The following is a 14,792-nucleotide window of genomic DNA, read 5'->3' as shown; positions in this document are numbered from 1 at the left end:
GACTACAGGGAGCTCAACAGGAAAACCCACTCAGATCGCCATCCCATCCCCAGAGTACAGGACATTATGGATAACCTGGGAGGAAACACACTCTTTTCACTGCTGGACCAGGGTAAGGCATACCACCAGGGTTTCATGGCCAAAGACAGTAGACACCTAACAGCCTTTGTGACCCCCTGGGGCCTTTATGAGTGGGTACGAATCCCGTTTGGACTCATGAATGCCCCTGCAGCATTCCAGCGCTGCATGGAAGAGTGCTTGGAGGGCTTAAGGGATGAAATATGTGTGCCATATCTTGATGATGTTCTTGTGTTTAGCAGGACATTTGAGGATCATATCAATGCTGTCAGAAGGGTGCTGCAACGGCTGAGGGAGCATGGGATAAAACTAAAGCCCAGAAAGTGTGACCTGTTTAAAACACAAGTACGTTACCTTGGAAGAATTGTGTCTGCTGAGGGAAATAGAGTGGACCCTGCCGATACTGCTGCAGTAACGGCCCTGAAAAACAAACACCCAGGAACTATCGGTGAGTTAAGAGCAATAATGGGACTATTAAGTTATTACAGGCAGTATATCAAAGATTTTTCACGTATTGCCTGTCCCTTGTATGACCTGCTTAAAGCACCTACAGAAACTGAAATGCTGAAAAAAACGAAAACAAAAAGAAACAGTAGAGGAGTTTCATCCAACACACCCATCAAATGGACTGACATGCATCAGTTAATATTGGAACAGTTGATAGACTGTCTCTCGCAGCCTCCTGTTCTAGGTTTCCCAGAGTTTTCACAGCCATTTGTCCTCCATACCGATGCTTCCAACCAGGGATTGGGGGCAGTATTGTACCAAAAGCAAAATGGAAAGCTTCGTGTGATTGCTTATGGTTCACGTACTTTAACAACAGCAGAGAAAAATTACAATCTACACTCAGGCAAATTAGAGTTTCTTGCCCTCAAATGGGCAATCACAGAAAAATTCCGTGATTACCTATACTATGCACCATTCTTCACCGTCTACAGTGACAATAACCCACTTACATATGTACTGTCCACTGCCAAACTGAATGCAACAGGTTGTCGATGGGTAGCAGAACTGGCAGACTTCCATTTCATAATTAAATACCGTCCTGGTAAGGAAAACATTGATGCTGACAGTCTGTCCAGAATGCCTTTGGACGTGGAAGTATTCATGGATGAGTGTACAGAGGAAATGTCATATGATGTGATTGGAGCAGCTACACAAGCAGTGGAGAACCAGGATGAATCCAGTGTGTCATGGTCCATGGGTGTCTCATTAAGTTGTGCAGCATTAACTGTAGACGCATCCATCATTCCATTGACAATAGGACAGATCAAACATGACCAAAGAAATGATCCCAATGTTGGAGCAGTGATTCAGTACAAGCTGGCAGAAAAGAAGCCATCAGGCTCAGAACTCAAACAACTCAGTTCACAAATCTTATGTCTGCTAAGAGAGTGGGACAAGTTGGAGATGAATGAGAGTGGAGTGTTGTACAGGAGAACTTCAAACAGAACACAGCTTGTGCTTCCAGAAAAGCACAAAAGTACAGTATTAAAGGAGCTCCATGATGAAATGGGCCATCAAGGTGCAGACAGGACTACATCTTTGGTACGGGACCGGTTTTACTGGCCCTACATGCAACGAGAAATCGAAGATTATGTCATGAGGAGATGTGTGTGCCTCAAGCACAAGAAACCAAGCCGTCAGACAAGAGCGCCACTGACGAACATTGTCACCACTCAACCGTTTGAGCTTGTCTCAATTGATTTCTTGCACCTTGACAAATGTAAGGGTGGTTATGAATATATTCTTGTAATTGTTGACCACTTTACACGTTTTGCCCAGGCCTACGCCACGACTTCCAAATCAGGAAAAACAGTTGCAGAAAAAATCTTTAACGACTATGTGCTGAGATTCGGCTTTCCGACAAGAATACACCATGATCAGGGTGGTGAATTTGAAAACCAATTGTTCACACAATTGAAAAAGTACTGTGGAGTTGCTGGGTCGAGAACCACTCCCTACCACCCACAAGGAAACGGACAGGTCGAGCGGTTTAACCGAACATTACTCCAGATGTTAAAGACCCTCACAGAGAGACAAAAGACTAACTGGAAAGACTCACTAAATAAACTGATTTACTCCTACAACTGTACTCGTAGTGATGTAACAGGTTTCTCACCCTTCAACCTGTTGTACGGACGCTCTCCACGGTTGCCAGTTGATATGCTGTTCGACTTGACCGTGGAGCAAGGGGACAGTAATCATCATCGTTACATGGAAAAGTGGAGGCAGGGCATGGAGGAGGCATACGAGATCACAAGAGAAAATGCTCACAAAGCTGCTATGAGAAGCAAGACACATTATGGCAGTAAGGTGAGAAGCTCAGTATTACAGCCTGGTGATCGTGTATTAATCAGGAACATGACACCTCGCGGTGGTCCTGGCAAACTGAGAAATCACTGGGAAGATGCTATTCACACAGTTGTGCGTCAAGTGAGTCAAGATATCCCTGTTTATGAACTCAGACCTGAGAGAGGGACAGGGAGATCAAGGGTTTTACATCGTAATCTTCTCCTCCCATGTGACAACCTGCCGCTGGAAACTCAAGTACAGCCACGTGCAAAGAGAAAGAGTGTGGAGAGAAATGAGGAAGCGGAGCAAACAGGGGAGGAGGAAGAGGATGATGAGTATTATCTAGCACCACTTAAGCAGCAATCAAATCCATGCCCACCTGAGACAGTGAATCCTGCTAGTACTACTAGTACACCTGTGGAGCTTGAATGCATACACTCTGAGGAAAACCTGTCAGCTGAGCCAGAGAAAGAACAAGAAATGGCACACGAAGTTGGGTACTTGCCGGAGGGGGAGGACAGCTACGTTGAGGACAGCTATGTTGAGGATCTACCTGTGGAGAATGACAGCTACGTTGAAAACAGCTGCATTGAGGATCTACCTGTGGAGAATGACAGCTACGTTGAGGATCTACCTGTGGAGAATGCTGTCCCATCACCTGCTCAAAGTGACCCCAGTAGTAAGGAGCTTCAAGGGCATCGACGACAATGCAGACGACCAAAGGTCTTCACATATGATAGGCTTGGCTCACCAGCCTGCTACAACATAAAAGCACCACCTCTGCATACAAACTTAAAGGTGCCATGGACACACACTGTACCGCCATACCACTTTCAGCAGTACTATGGATATGAGGGTAGTGACATTGCACACCATTGAACTGAGTAAATGCACATACATTACACTCAAAGAACACATAAAAAGGAAAATGGACGGCAGAGGTCACATTCAAAGTGATTGTTGACATGAGATACATTTATGGGCTGTGTTTTCACACAATATATCATTACATGACACTGTTACAGTCAATGATATCTCACTCACCTGTTTTCAAGGAGTGTAGTTCACTTGGACATGCTGCACAGGCAGAACTGTTAACAAGGTAGCAACGGACTATGTTGAAACTATGTGTGACAAAGGAGGTCAAAAACAAATGTATGAAAAGAGTTCCAGACTGTAACATTGCACTTTATAGGTAAATGTACTAAACATGTTTAGCCTGAAATAATGCATATTCGAGACCGTTTCTTCTGGTCACATATGCAGCAAGAAGTAGAGCACTCACACACACAACATACATTCAGGGACTGTAAAAAACAAAAACAAACGGAGAGCTTGTGAACATATGTTTGTCATACAATGATGGACTTTCTACTAAGCCAAGGGCTTAAATGTGTAAATTGAGTGTGTGCACTTTTGCCAGACTGAACAGTGAGCGTGGTATGTGTTTAATAAATGTTATAGATGTTGCTGACATGTAGGCATAATATTGTGGATTAGAATGTCGGGACGACATCTGTTTTGAAGGGGAGTGTGTAATAGATATAATTCATGGTTGATGACCTTCCGGGTCTGTCCAGCAGAGGGCGCGTGTTGCTTGCCACGGGTGCATAATACATAAGACTTGAAGCAAGCTAACATCGTCTCTGTTTCCTTTGTCTTATATTTTCCCCATATTAGGGGCATAACAAATACAGATATTTATTTTTTAATTATTTGTCTTTACTAGTAAGAATACACCTGGTTATCGTAGCAAGCAGTGGAAACTCCCCTCAAGAAGCGACAATTGCCAAGGGCTTGCGTTGCAACGCTCACTTGCCAATATTTCTTTTTTTATTACAATATAGGCCTATGTTTAGCCTACTATCATAGATATAGCACGTTTGTTTATTTGAGCAAACCACGTAGGCTATTCCAAGTAAAATTGAATATAAATGATAATTTATTATCTTATCTTTCTCTAAATAGAGATCGCACATCAGTCCTGTGTACAGATCAGTCCGATAAAGTCATGCCTAAACAGCGACATTTTACTCGATAAATACGAGTTTAAATATCAGCATTTGCCACGGAAGGCGAGTGGCAGCTACTGTAAAACTTCTCTTAACTCTGGCATCTTGTGGCAACTCCCGTTCAGCATGCGCAAATGCCACGGCAAGTTGTGGCATACTTGCCACGACAAGTTGTGGTATATGCTTGCCACGGCAAGTTGTGGCATCTGTGGCATTTACTTGCCACGGCAGGTTGTGGCATATACTTGCCGTGGCAAGTTGTGGCATCTGTGGCATATACTTGCCACAGATGCCAGAGTAGTGGCCTCTGTGGGAGATGCCACAAATGCCAAGGCACATGCCACGGCGAGTAGTGGCAACACTCATTGTGTTCTAGTATGATAAATAAAATAATATTGTACCTTGAAAATCAATGCATTCGTTCATTTGACACGTTGGTGGTTTTAGGTAGGCTATACAGCGACCCCTGGCGGTTCTAGTGTGAAGTAAAAGTAGAAGTAGCCAACCTAAATGTTGGAATACTCTGTTACAAGTAAAAGTCATGCATTAAAATGTTACTCAAGTAAAAGCGCAAAATGATTAGCATAACAATATACTTAAAGTGCATATGACATGTTTTCATTATAATGATTGATCATGAAAGTGTTCTCAAAGCTGGTAAAGGTGCAGCTAGTTTTAATGACTTTGTATACTGTAGTAGGGCATCTTGTGAATTTACTCCAGGAGTAACTATAAAGTCTGATTTAAGACTTGATTATATGTATCATCATTAATCAGAATCTGTAGTAAGTAACTAAAGGTAGCGTATTAAATAAATGTAGGGGAGTAGGCTACAATTACACAATTTACCTCTGAATTGTAGTGGGGTAAGTAGCCTACTACGTAACATACCATTTACATACTCAACTAAAGTACAAGTAGGCTATTTCTAAATCACAAGTACAGTACTTGAGTATACAAGTTAGCCTATTTCCCACCTCTGGTCAACAATGTTAGATCTTTATGTCAACTTACTAATAATATATCTTGAGTATTATCATAAAAATAGCACGTTTATTTATTTTAACAAACCACGTTCTCCAAGTAAAATCTATAGAACATAATGTTTAATCTTTTTGAAAAATATGATCGGACCATCAGTAACAGATCATCAGTCTTGTGTACAGATCAGTCCGATAAAGTCATGCCAAAACAGCGACATTTTACGCGATAAATACGGGTTTAAATATCAGCATTTGCCACGGAAGGCGAGTGGCAGCTACCGTAAACCTTCTCTTAACTCTTAACTTGTGGCATTTACTTGCCACGGCAAGTTGTGGCATATATAAGTTGTGGCATATACTTGCCATGGCAAGTTGTGGCATCTGTGGCATATACTTGCCACAGATACCACATCTGTGGCATATACTTGCCACAGATACCACGGAGTAGCGGCCTCCGTGGCAGATGCCGGAAGTACTTGCCACTGCCCGCAGATGCCACGAAATGCGCTTGCTGTCTCTCAACAAGTGACCAAAATGGGCAGACTCTTTAAAACTGGGCGTTTCAGAAAAAGGCTAAAAACAGGTATATTTAGACAGACATTATGAGAAAATCTGTGTTAATAGAAACCCAAAATGCAAGTGTGAACTCAAAATGAGCATGACATGTCTCCTGTAGGTGAGGTTTTGAATGCAGGACTTTAACTTGTAGGGAAGTATCAGTCTACACAGATACTCTGTAGGGCGTCAGAGAAAAGAGGTGAAGATCTCAGAATGAAATACTGCACACTAAGTACCTCTGTAATCTCTTTATCATTGACCTGTTGAGACCCGTCTGTGTGAGCGCTGTCTAACATCTGAACTATCCATGACACCACAAGCCTCGTAGCGGCTCCTGTACATTTCCTGACATGACAGACAGGTGCTTCTGTGTCACTTCTGTGTCACTTCGCCCCGCCCTCCCTCCCAGTGCAGCATGAGATAAGCTGCAGGGAACGCTAACTCCATAATAGCACTTAGAGGCCATGGCCATTAGCTCTAAATAACACTATTGCCGTGCAAAGCACCGTCGTCGACACCATAATGGCCACATTAACGAGCATTACACAGCCATTGGTTTTTATAACCGCTTACTGCCACTGAGCTCATGCATCATAACAGCGTGTTCTACACTACGCCCCATGATAGCTGAGATTTTTTTTTTGTGTTGACTTGGTAATTTGGCTTCCATTTTCTTCGCTGCTTGTCTTCCTTTTCTCCGTTGTTGCTGCTTATTTTCCACTCTGCTTCCAATTGTTACTCACCTTCTCTCTGTTCTAATAGTTTAATCTGTTCCTTTCCCTGTTGGACTCGCTGATAGTCATCGTCAAACAGCGCCGATCCTCCCCACCCTTCATTCTCTGCCTCTCTCACTTCCCCTCGCTGCTCATATCAACACTACGCAGATATATTTTCGGTGAACACATATTATAGTGCTTTGTCTCCTTCCTTCTCCCTGATGCCTCACAGTGTTTTCTTCCGACGTGATGCTTGAGAGGATCTGCCCATGTTCTTTTTCATTATGCAGATGAAAGCACATTTTCCTGCCAAAACCATCTCATCTCCTTCCATAGTTGGAAACAATAGTCACTAGAGATCAAAATAACTTTGTAAACGACATCAATCCACTAGTTTGATGAAGTAAATGGACATATGGGGTGCACTCCTTTTATCCGTCCCTGCGTCCACACTTGAGAAAAGCGCATGGCTGGATGCTGAGTTAGGAGAGAGGCAATTGAGTTATTCTCAGCTGTCAGGCTGTCTCCTGTCTAGACACTGGGTCAGATGATCCGGAAGATTTGAGTGTCAGCTGCTTGAACACGAGAAAACTTTGGGATTCAACACGGGATTAACTATATCAGGCCAAGTTCGGAAACTGTTCAATTCAACTTTTTGCTCACAGATGTACAGCAAATCATCAGAAGAAGAGAGGAGCCTTTTCTTATCTTCAATTGAACAGTGTATGAGAGCTAAGTTTCAGAAAGGAGTTTTAAGTCTGTAAAAGTTAAACAGTAAGTAGAAATGAGCAACTCTTGTCTCAAATACTCCAGAGAAGACTGTTTTATTTGATAGCATTGCTTCATCCTAATCCCGTTCTTACTCTCTGTATTATGCAATTGGAATAATACTCATTGGCTAATTGTCTAAATGTGCTTTGCGTTTAGCTGATTATACGAGAAACAAAACGGAAGCTAGGTAATAAAAGCTGTAATTTCATTTAAATGATAAAAAGTCCCTCATACATCTGCAAAAACGAACAAATGAATCTCTCAATCTTCAATATCAGCACAAGTACAGCACATCTTTCCGGCTGTATCCAGTATAGTCGAAGGACTTGTATTAGTCATTGCTTCCTAGCTACGACGGAAACATCTTATCTCATATTTCCTCATATATGTTTTTTCATTCTTTCCCCTGCGTCTGCCAGATTTACCCCTTTCACAGGCCTTAAAATCCCATGTTGAGGGATTACATTAATCTGATTAAAATGAAAAAAAAAGGTAACAGCTACACATTTAAGCTTTTCACAGTAATCATATTATAGATGAAAAAACACACAACTGCTCAGAGAGACTGGTGGTTCAAACATTACGACAGTATGTGTCACAGGTGCTGCCCATGGAGCAGATCCCAGTGAAGTCCCAGCTGCAGGATCAGCTCCATGGACAGCGCTCATGGCATTTCCATCGTGAAACTACGCTGAGGGCGCCGTTATTTTGAGCTATAACAATGTGGGTATTAGGTCTATTACAGTACAGTATGTTTGAGTTATTGTGGAGGTAATGGTTAGTGTGTTTTTGTTGCAAATGCCACCCTATTATTGCCTTATTGTATTTTCGTATTATATATGTTGGATAGTTGGAGGAGCTCAGGTCATAAGATTTCCATTGCCATTTCTACACTGTAGCCTTGTGCATATAAAACCTTTGAATCTTGAATCTTTTGCCATTAATCCAGAGCTGTTCATCCTCACTGGCTCTCTTTCTTTTCTGGCTCTAGCCTCCATTGTGGCCCAGAAGTGGTGGTGCCAGATGCACCCCTGTATGGACGGAGAGGAGTGTAAAGTCCTGCCTGACCTGACCGGCTGGTCCTGCAGCACCGGCAACAAAGTCAAAACCACTAAGGTGAGACAAACACCTGTGTTTGTTTGTATTTTGTATGCATTTGTAAGTTTGGGCCTTCTTGCTTTACCTCCATTTGTTTAAGTCAGGGGTTATTAACCAAGTTGATCTAAAGGTACCCCAAAGCACTGTCAGATGTATTCATATTCCCCTTCATAGATGATCATTCATCATATATCAATGGATAATGTTAAGTCATTCCTTACAATTTAAAGGTGAATATTTAGGTTTGTTTGGTCATGAAATACTACTACTAAAACTATAAGGAAACTAGGTATTTCATAACTTCAAGCAAACTGTTAAAATGTATATTAACAGTTACTTTTTCACAAATATTTGAATAGTTTATCAGTTAATGTTCATGTTCATGCTGCCAAATCTTAGCTAGCTATTTCAGCAATTTCTTTCAATAATCTGAGCTAGTTTCTTTCAACTGTTTTTCAACTAACTTGAGCCTACTCTAAGCTACCGCTATCAACCAATAATCAACTACTGTAACCCACTTTAAGCTAAATACTTCAAACATTTGGCCAATACTCTTTGCTAAATTGGTTCACCTTGTATCAATTACTTTAGCCTACCTTTAGCTACTTATATTTCGATTTCTTTAACCAATATTTTAGATATTTAAAGTCTTTCTGTATGACTTGAATCCAATTGTTTGATAGTACTTTTAGCTCACTACAACCACATTACATTACATATTCTAACCATGAACACTTATGAACTACCTATATAAATAAACTTGACTTGCCTCACAGCTCGTCATTTGAACTGTCACCATTGGTACTTCTGCTTACTACCTTTAAAGTTGTTGTCGTCGCTTGATACATTTTCCCTCCATCCCTAAAGTTGACTTAATGTTAATATGAGTTTTATAAAACACTCCCTTTAACGTCACTAATATTTGATGTTGCTCAAACTGACCTTCATCTTTAATTTAATTGATTTTTTCTTTCCTTTGAAACATGGTGCGTCAATAAGGACGGTAAACAAACTTTCGACTGGATGCCTCGCATCGCCATATTAAAAATGAATGCATTTGAAAAGGGAAAGCTCAGAGGTGCATACAAAGTCATTTAAAGATAATCTCATAAAGGAAGGTTGTTTCCATCTTCAACATGTCCACAAATGATTGTCATCCACTTCTAAAACTAATTTCAAACATAAACAACAAATTACAATGAAACCGATGCAGAGCTAATCAGAGCAAGTTCTCCCCATAGAGACGTTTTAGTTAATCTGCTGTAACTGTATCTCCTTGGGCGGGGGTGACAAAAAGCTAATGGAGGAAACACAGGACCCCTGTACCCTCTGCACCACAGACGGCCATGTGATGCCATGTAAACTGACGCTATTCAGACGAGATAAATTGATTTAAATGAGAGTCCTTCATGGCCCCTTGTAAGCTGTTGATGTGTGAAAGTTAATTTGCGGGACTGACGACCCGTGTGTGTGTGTGTGTGTGTATGTGTGTGTATGTGTGTGTGTGTGTGTGTGTGTGTGTGTGTGTGTGTGTGTGTGTGTGTATGCGCGTGCCAGAGTGCTCTGTTGTGGGATGGAACAGGTGCAGTTTATTTACAGGTGAAGTATAAAAAAAAGAAACAATTCAGGAGGAAGCATCGCAAACGCCATAAGAGTAATTACTCGAGAGATGGTATAACAGCACAACATCTGTCGCATTCATTAGGATGCATTATGGCGGGGTCCTTCCACAGGGGCCTAACAATTAAGAGTCATAATTAAATTGGTGAGTGGGGTAGACTGAGGAACAGAGGCTCCATCACAGGCACTGCAATTAATGACCCTGGGTCTAACACCAACTCTGGGACCCGCAGGTGCAATTATCCCCATTCTGTTGCATCATGTCTTCTTCTTCTTCTTCTCCTCCATCTTTTTTTTCTTTCTTCTTCTTATACCCTTTCTTTCTGTTTTGTCTCACCCACTCTCTCTGACTAGCCGATCAGCTACGAGAAAAAAAAGGAGCCGATGGCGGACTACGTCGGTGGACAATAATTGTGCATTTGCAAGGTGCTTTGGGACCGGGGAGCAGTTACTTGGAGACTTGATGGCAGATGTCACTGAAGATGTTTGCAATGAGCCATCGATTGCCTGGCAACTGCATGGCCCTGCTCTCCTGCTCCCTCTATGTCTGTCTCCTTTATCCTGATTCTCTCTTTTGTACCCATGACCTCCTTTTACCATCCCAGCATCCTATTCACCGTGATGATCTGTGTCCGTTCATCTCTTTCACTCCCACACAGCGTAGGTGTGCTATGGAACCATGCATAGATTGCCTGACTGAGAAACCAGAGCACTGTTAAAGAAAAAGAAAGCTTCGTATTTTTGGCTCAATGGAAAAAACATTCACAATATTATCAGGACTGTATTTCTCAACATATATGCATGTGTCTTTATTATGAATTCACACTGGGTGAGGTTTGTTGACGGTAAACAAGCTCTGTACATCTTCAATTATACGCCTTCTAGACTAAGTGTAAACAGACCATTACAGCTCGGAGACATCCAGCTTCTGTTGCAACACCGTTACTCCTGGCAATCAGTCAGCCGGCCAGACTGCAAACAAACAATTTAAATTGAATGAAAATGATACAGAGACAAAAAATGGAGAGGAAAATAGTTTTATGTTGAATATTCTCCTGACCTCTGATTGACTCTTCCTAAAGGAAACATTCATTCAGGAAGGACGAAGTCACTCTGTGTAATTACATGTCTCACTGACACTGATACTCCTCTCTTATCTGCGGTATTGTTTTTTTTTTTAGGTCACACGATAGCAAGAGAGCCGCAGAGCCACGAGGAAACCTGAAACTCTCCATGTGGAAAGGATGGATGACTCACACACATTTACTGTACGATGGGGAACATATCAAGGAAAGGACAACCGTCAGACCATCCATCACATAACAATGGGATAAAATGTACTCATCACAAACAATGTACACATGGAGCTACACACAGCAGTACGCTGCTTGTCGAGACCGATGGACTACAATCATGGAGACCCAGGGTAAATCTGGACACAAATGGACTCTTATTTTCCAGTAATGGACAAAATGTGGACTGATAAAAAAAAGGGCGATAAAGCATTTCAAAGTATATATTTCAACAAAGCATTTATGGGTGAGTGAGACATGAGAAGTGAAAGCTGTGCTTTGAGTGCTGCTGGATACGCTCCAGATGTGTTGCTAATGTATTTTAGACAGTGGAGATGATTTGGGAGAAATTAGAGAGATAGCAGCTCATAACTAGCAAATAGCAGATTAGCATCAAATTGCTCTTGTGGGTCAAGTGACTACCATAAAGACTGTTTTGCGGGAGTCATTTTGCAGTTCTAATTAGGAATTGCAGTGTAGGATCATAACAACATATTAAAAATTCATGTAAGATATTTGCACTAGTTGAAAACCATTTGGGAATGTTTTTTCTTTTTCTAGATATCTCCCATCTTTTGCTGTGGATGTCACATGAAATTGAAGGTGAGCATTTTGTAAAATGTCCGACAGTTGAAGTAGATAAATATAAAGTATATATCTTGCCCCATTATTCCTGAGTAGTTATTGGTTAAAAATGGCTGCGACTATGGAGCCTCATTTACATGCAGCTTGGTACAATATGAACTAGGAAAGCGTGATTCATCCGACTCACTTTTGCCCAGAAGCATTTCCAAGCTCCGCCTTCAAAGTTATATATCTTTGATCTATTATATTCAGTCTGTGACATCTCTTATGTTAACTGTTAAAAAGGAGGCCCATAAAATGTTGAAACAAGAAGGACGAGTTGTCTATATGTTGTTATTTCTCTTTGTTAGGAGTGCTTTCTTTCTCTCCCCAAAAGTGCAGGTTCTTAAATACACAACAAAGGTATGAATAGGGGTCTTTTTAAACTATCTTTATTTTATGTTTTTGTGTGCACATTGCCCATTGATTGGACCTGAACCTCCCTCCACATCAATGCTTCAGTGAGATATACTGAAATAATTGCAGTCGATAATGGCGGTTCAACCGTTTGCAAACATGTTTTTTTTCCTCCACAGGGCTGGATCATTACTGCACTGAGTACAATAGCATAGCGCCCTTAACAACACCCTCTCTCAATTATCTCTGTCCATTCTCTCTCTCACACACGCCTGTCTTTGAATCTTTCTCCCTTTTGCCCATCGCTTTCCTTTCTGCCACATATCATATATTAGATGGCCCAGTTAAAATATTTGTATCATTTTATCTGTTGGAAACAATGGGCTTCCTTTTGCACTTTCCAAAATCAATTTTTCTCTCGTAGACACACATCGAATTGCAAGTCATTCTTGAACTGCCTCTCTGATATGTGAATGTGTTATAGGGTCAGTGTGCCCAGGGGTTAGCCCGTCGGGGGGCTTCTCCTCGGTGAGTGAGAGCCTCTGCTTTCAAACATGCTGCTTTGTGAGCTATGATAAATCTGTGGGAGCTCCAGTGCTGAGCTCAGAGCCAGAGGGAGCGGGGGGACAGCAGGGCTAGTACCAGGCAGCTCCACTCTCTCATTACTGAGAGGCCTGGATAGCACTGGCTCCTCCCGGGACCACTGACACGGAATATTTGTAGGCCTACGGTGCAGCACTGCAGTTAGGCCAGTCACACCACAATGGCCTGTTTCCTTGAGCAGTGTCTCAGCAACAACAACAGTCCATTTAGAGGATGACGTTCTGCTGTAAACACACCTACATAGACACTAACTTTCACAAACCTCCCATCCACCCACACCTCTACTAATAAGGGATAATAGGAATCAGCAGAGAAAGGCAAGATGTCTCCGGAGTTGTGCAGCCTTAAACCATAGAGGGCTCTGTTTCCTTTCCTCCCTCTCTCTGCCTCCTCCCTCCCCTTTCTTCCTCTCTCTTTCCATCTCTTTCTCTTTACTCCAGAAGTTTGGTGTTCTGTAGATGAGTCTGGCGCCTTTTCCCCCCCTCCCCTATATGGCTCTCTGCAGCAGAATCAATATTTGAGGACAATTTGCGCCGCGCTGCTCCCTGGTGGCTGGGGTTTGACGCTGCAGCTCCACCCTCGGACGGAGAGTAGCCTACTCGCCTCAGACAGATTCACAGCTCGTCTCGGGTCACCGCTATTTAACAAGAGAATCTGCAAAGTGCATCGTACATATATTTACAGCTGCTACAGTCTGGCCACCCCTGCAGCACAACAGACACACACTCCTCGGCCGTTTTTTGCCAATTTACGAGAAGGGAGACAACTGAACCGGCTAAGAGGCCCCAAGGTATCTTGGAGGGATTTGATATTACCATATTCACCTTTAATGAGTTGTTGTTACATAACATGAAAATGTAACAGGTATCAGAGTCTATCCATGGGTCTATAGATACGTTCTTTGTAAAAAAAACAAACAAATAACGCTAAATCCACATTTAACATTATTGTTACGAGCTGGCTTCAGAAATGAGGACATAAATATACTTACTGTATGAGTTGTGCTTACAGACACATTCTCCTTGCTTTTTTAACTCGAAGTGGATGTGTCTTTAATGTGTCAGTGGGGGTTTAACCTCCCAAATGGAGACTGGTTGCTTTCATCTCCACGGGTAATCAACTGGTGGTCCCCAGAGGCCAGGACCCACAGAGGCAAATAAACAGCATGGAGGACATGACTGCAGAAAAAGATGCTAATGAGAGAGGATTGGCAGTTTCTGAGAGAAAGGAAACAGAGGAACGCTGATACCTTAAAGAAAAACCCAAAATAGAGAGGTATACTGTTTGAGAGAGATGGAGCGTGTGAAGAGTATTTTAAGTGTCTTTGTTTATGCGTGAAGTCTGGGTGGCTCCTGAGAGGCCACTTGCAATCGTCAAACCAAACGCCTCCAATAGTCCATCCTCGTCGGCAATTCACACAATGGGTACCTAGAGAGGAAGAAATAAAGGGATGAAACATCATTGTCTTTGCTTATGCATCATCTTTTGTCAAGTCCAATTTGTATTAGCCTCCAGCCATATCCAGGAAATATGAGTTCAGGATTCATGTTCAGTGGTAATCTTCAGATGAAGTGACTCTGTCAGAGGGGGGAAGATGTGTGACAACTTGAGTCAGCTGGAGGAAAAGAGAGCGTTCTGCCATTGTAGAGGAAACGGGCTCCACCTCCTGCTGTCTGAAACTGACATTGATATAATGTAAGTCAGAGGGAGATTAGCTAATGAAGACGATCTGATCGGTGTTAACAGTGCCGGGTCGCAGCAGCTGCATGGGCATGTCACTGTCAC

The 14,792-nt window shown here is 42.2% G+C and overlaps 1 protein-coding gene across 3 annotated transcripts in view; it reads left to right on the top strand.

The window, feature by feature from the left end:
• Positions 1–12,294, top strand: part of tafa4b (TAFA chemokine like family member 4b) — a 52,459-nt gene extending 40,165 nt beyond the window's left edge. For 2 of the 3 annotated variants that reach the window (XM_079681633.1, XM_079681632.1), the window contains 3 exons: positions 8,405–8,529; positions 10,486–10,557; positions 11,313–12,294. In XM_079681633.1, coding sequence (XP_079537759.1) covers positions 8,405–8,529; positions 10,486–10,542 — 182 coding nt within the window. In that variant the 3' untranslated portion in view covers positions 10,543–10,557; positions 11,313–12,294. The remainder of the gene's footprint in view (positions 1–8,404; positions 8,530–10,485; positions 10,558–11,312) is intronic. The other variant, XM_079681634.1, reaches the window with a different exon arrangement.
• The last annotated feature ends 2,498 nt before the right edge of the window (positions 12,295–14,792 follow it).

This window comes from Notothenia rossii (genome assembly GCF_949606895.1).
Source record: "Notothenia rossii genome assembly, chromosome: 5".
Lineage (NCBI taxonomy): Eukaryota > Metazoa > Chordata > Actinopteri > Perciformes > Nototheniidae > Notothenia > Notothenia rossii.
The sequence above is the reverse complement of the archived record's forward strand: the minus strand, read 5'-3'. Positions and strand labels throughout refer to the sequence as shown.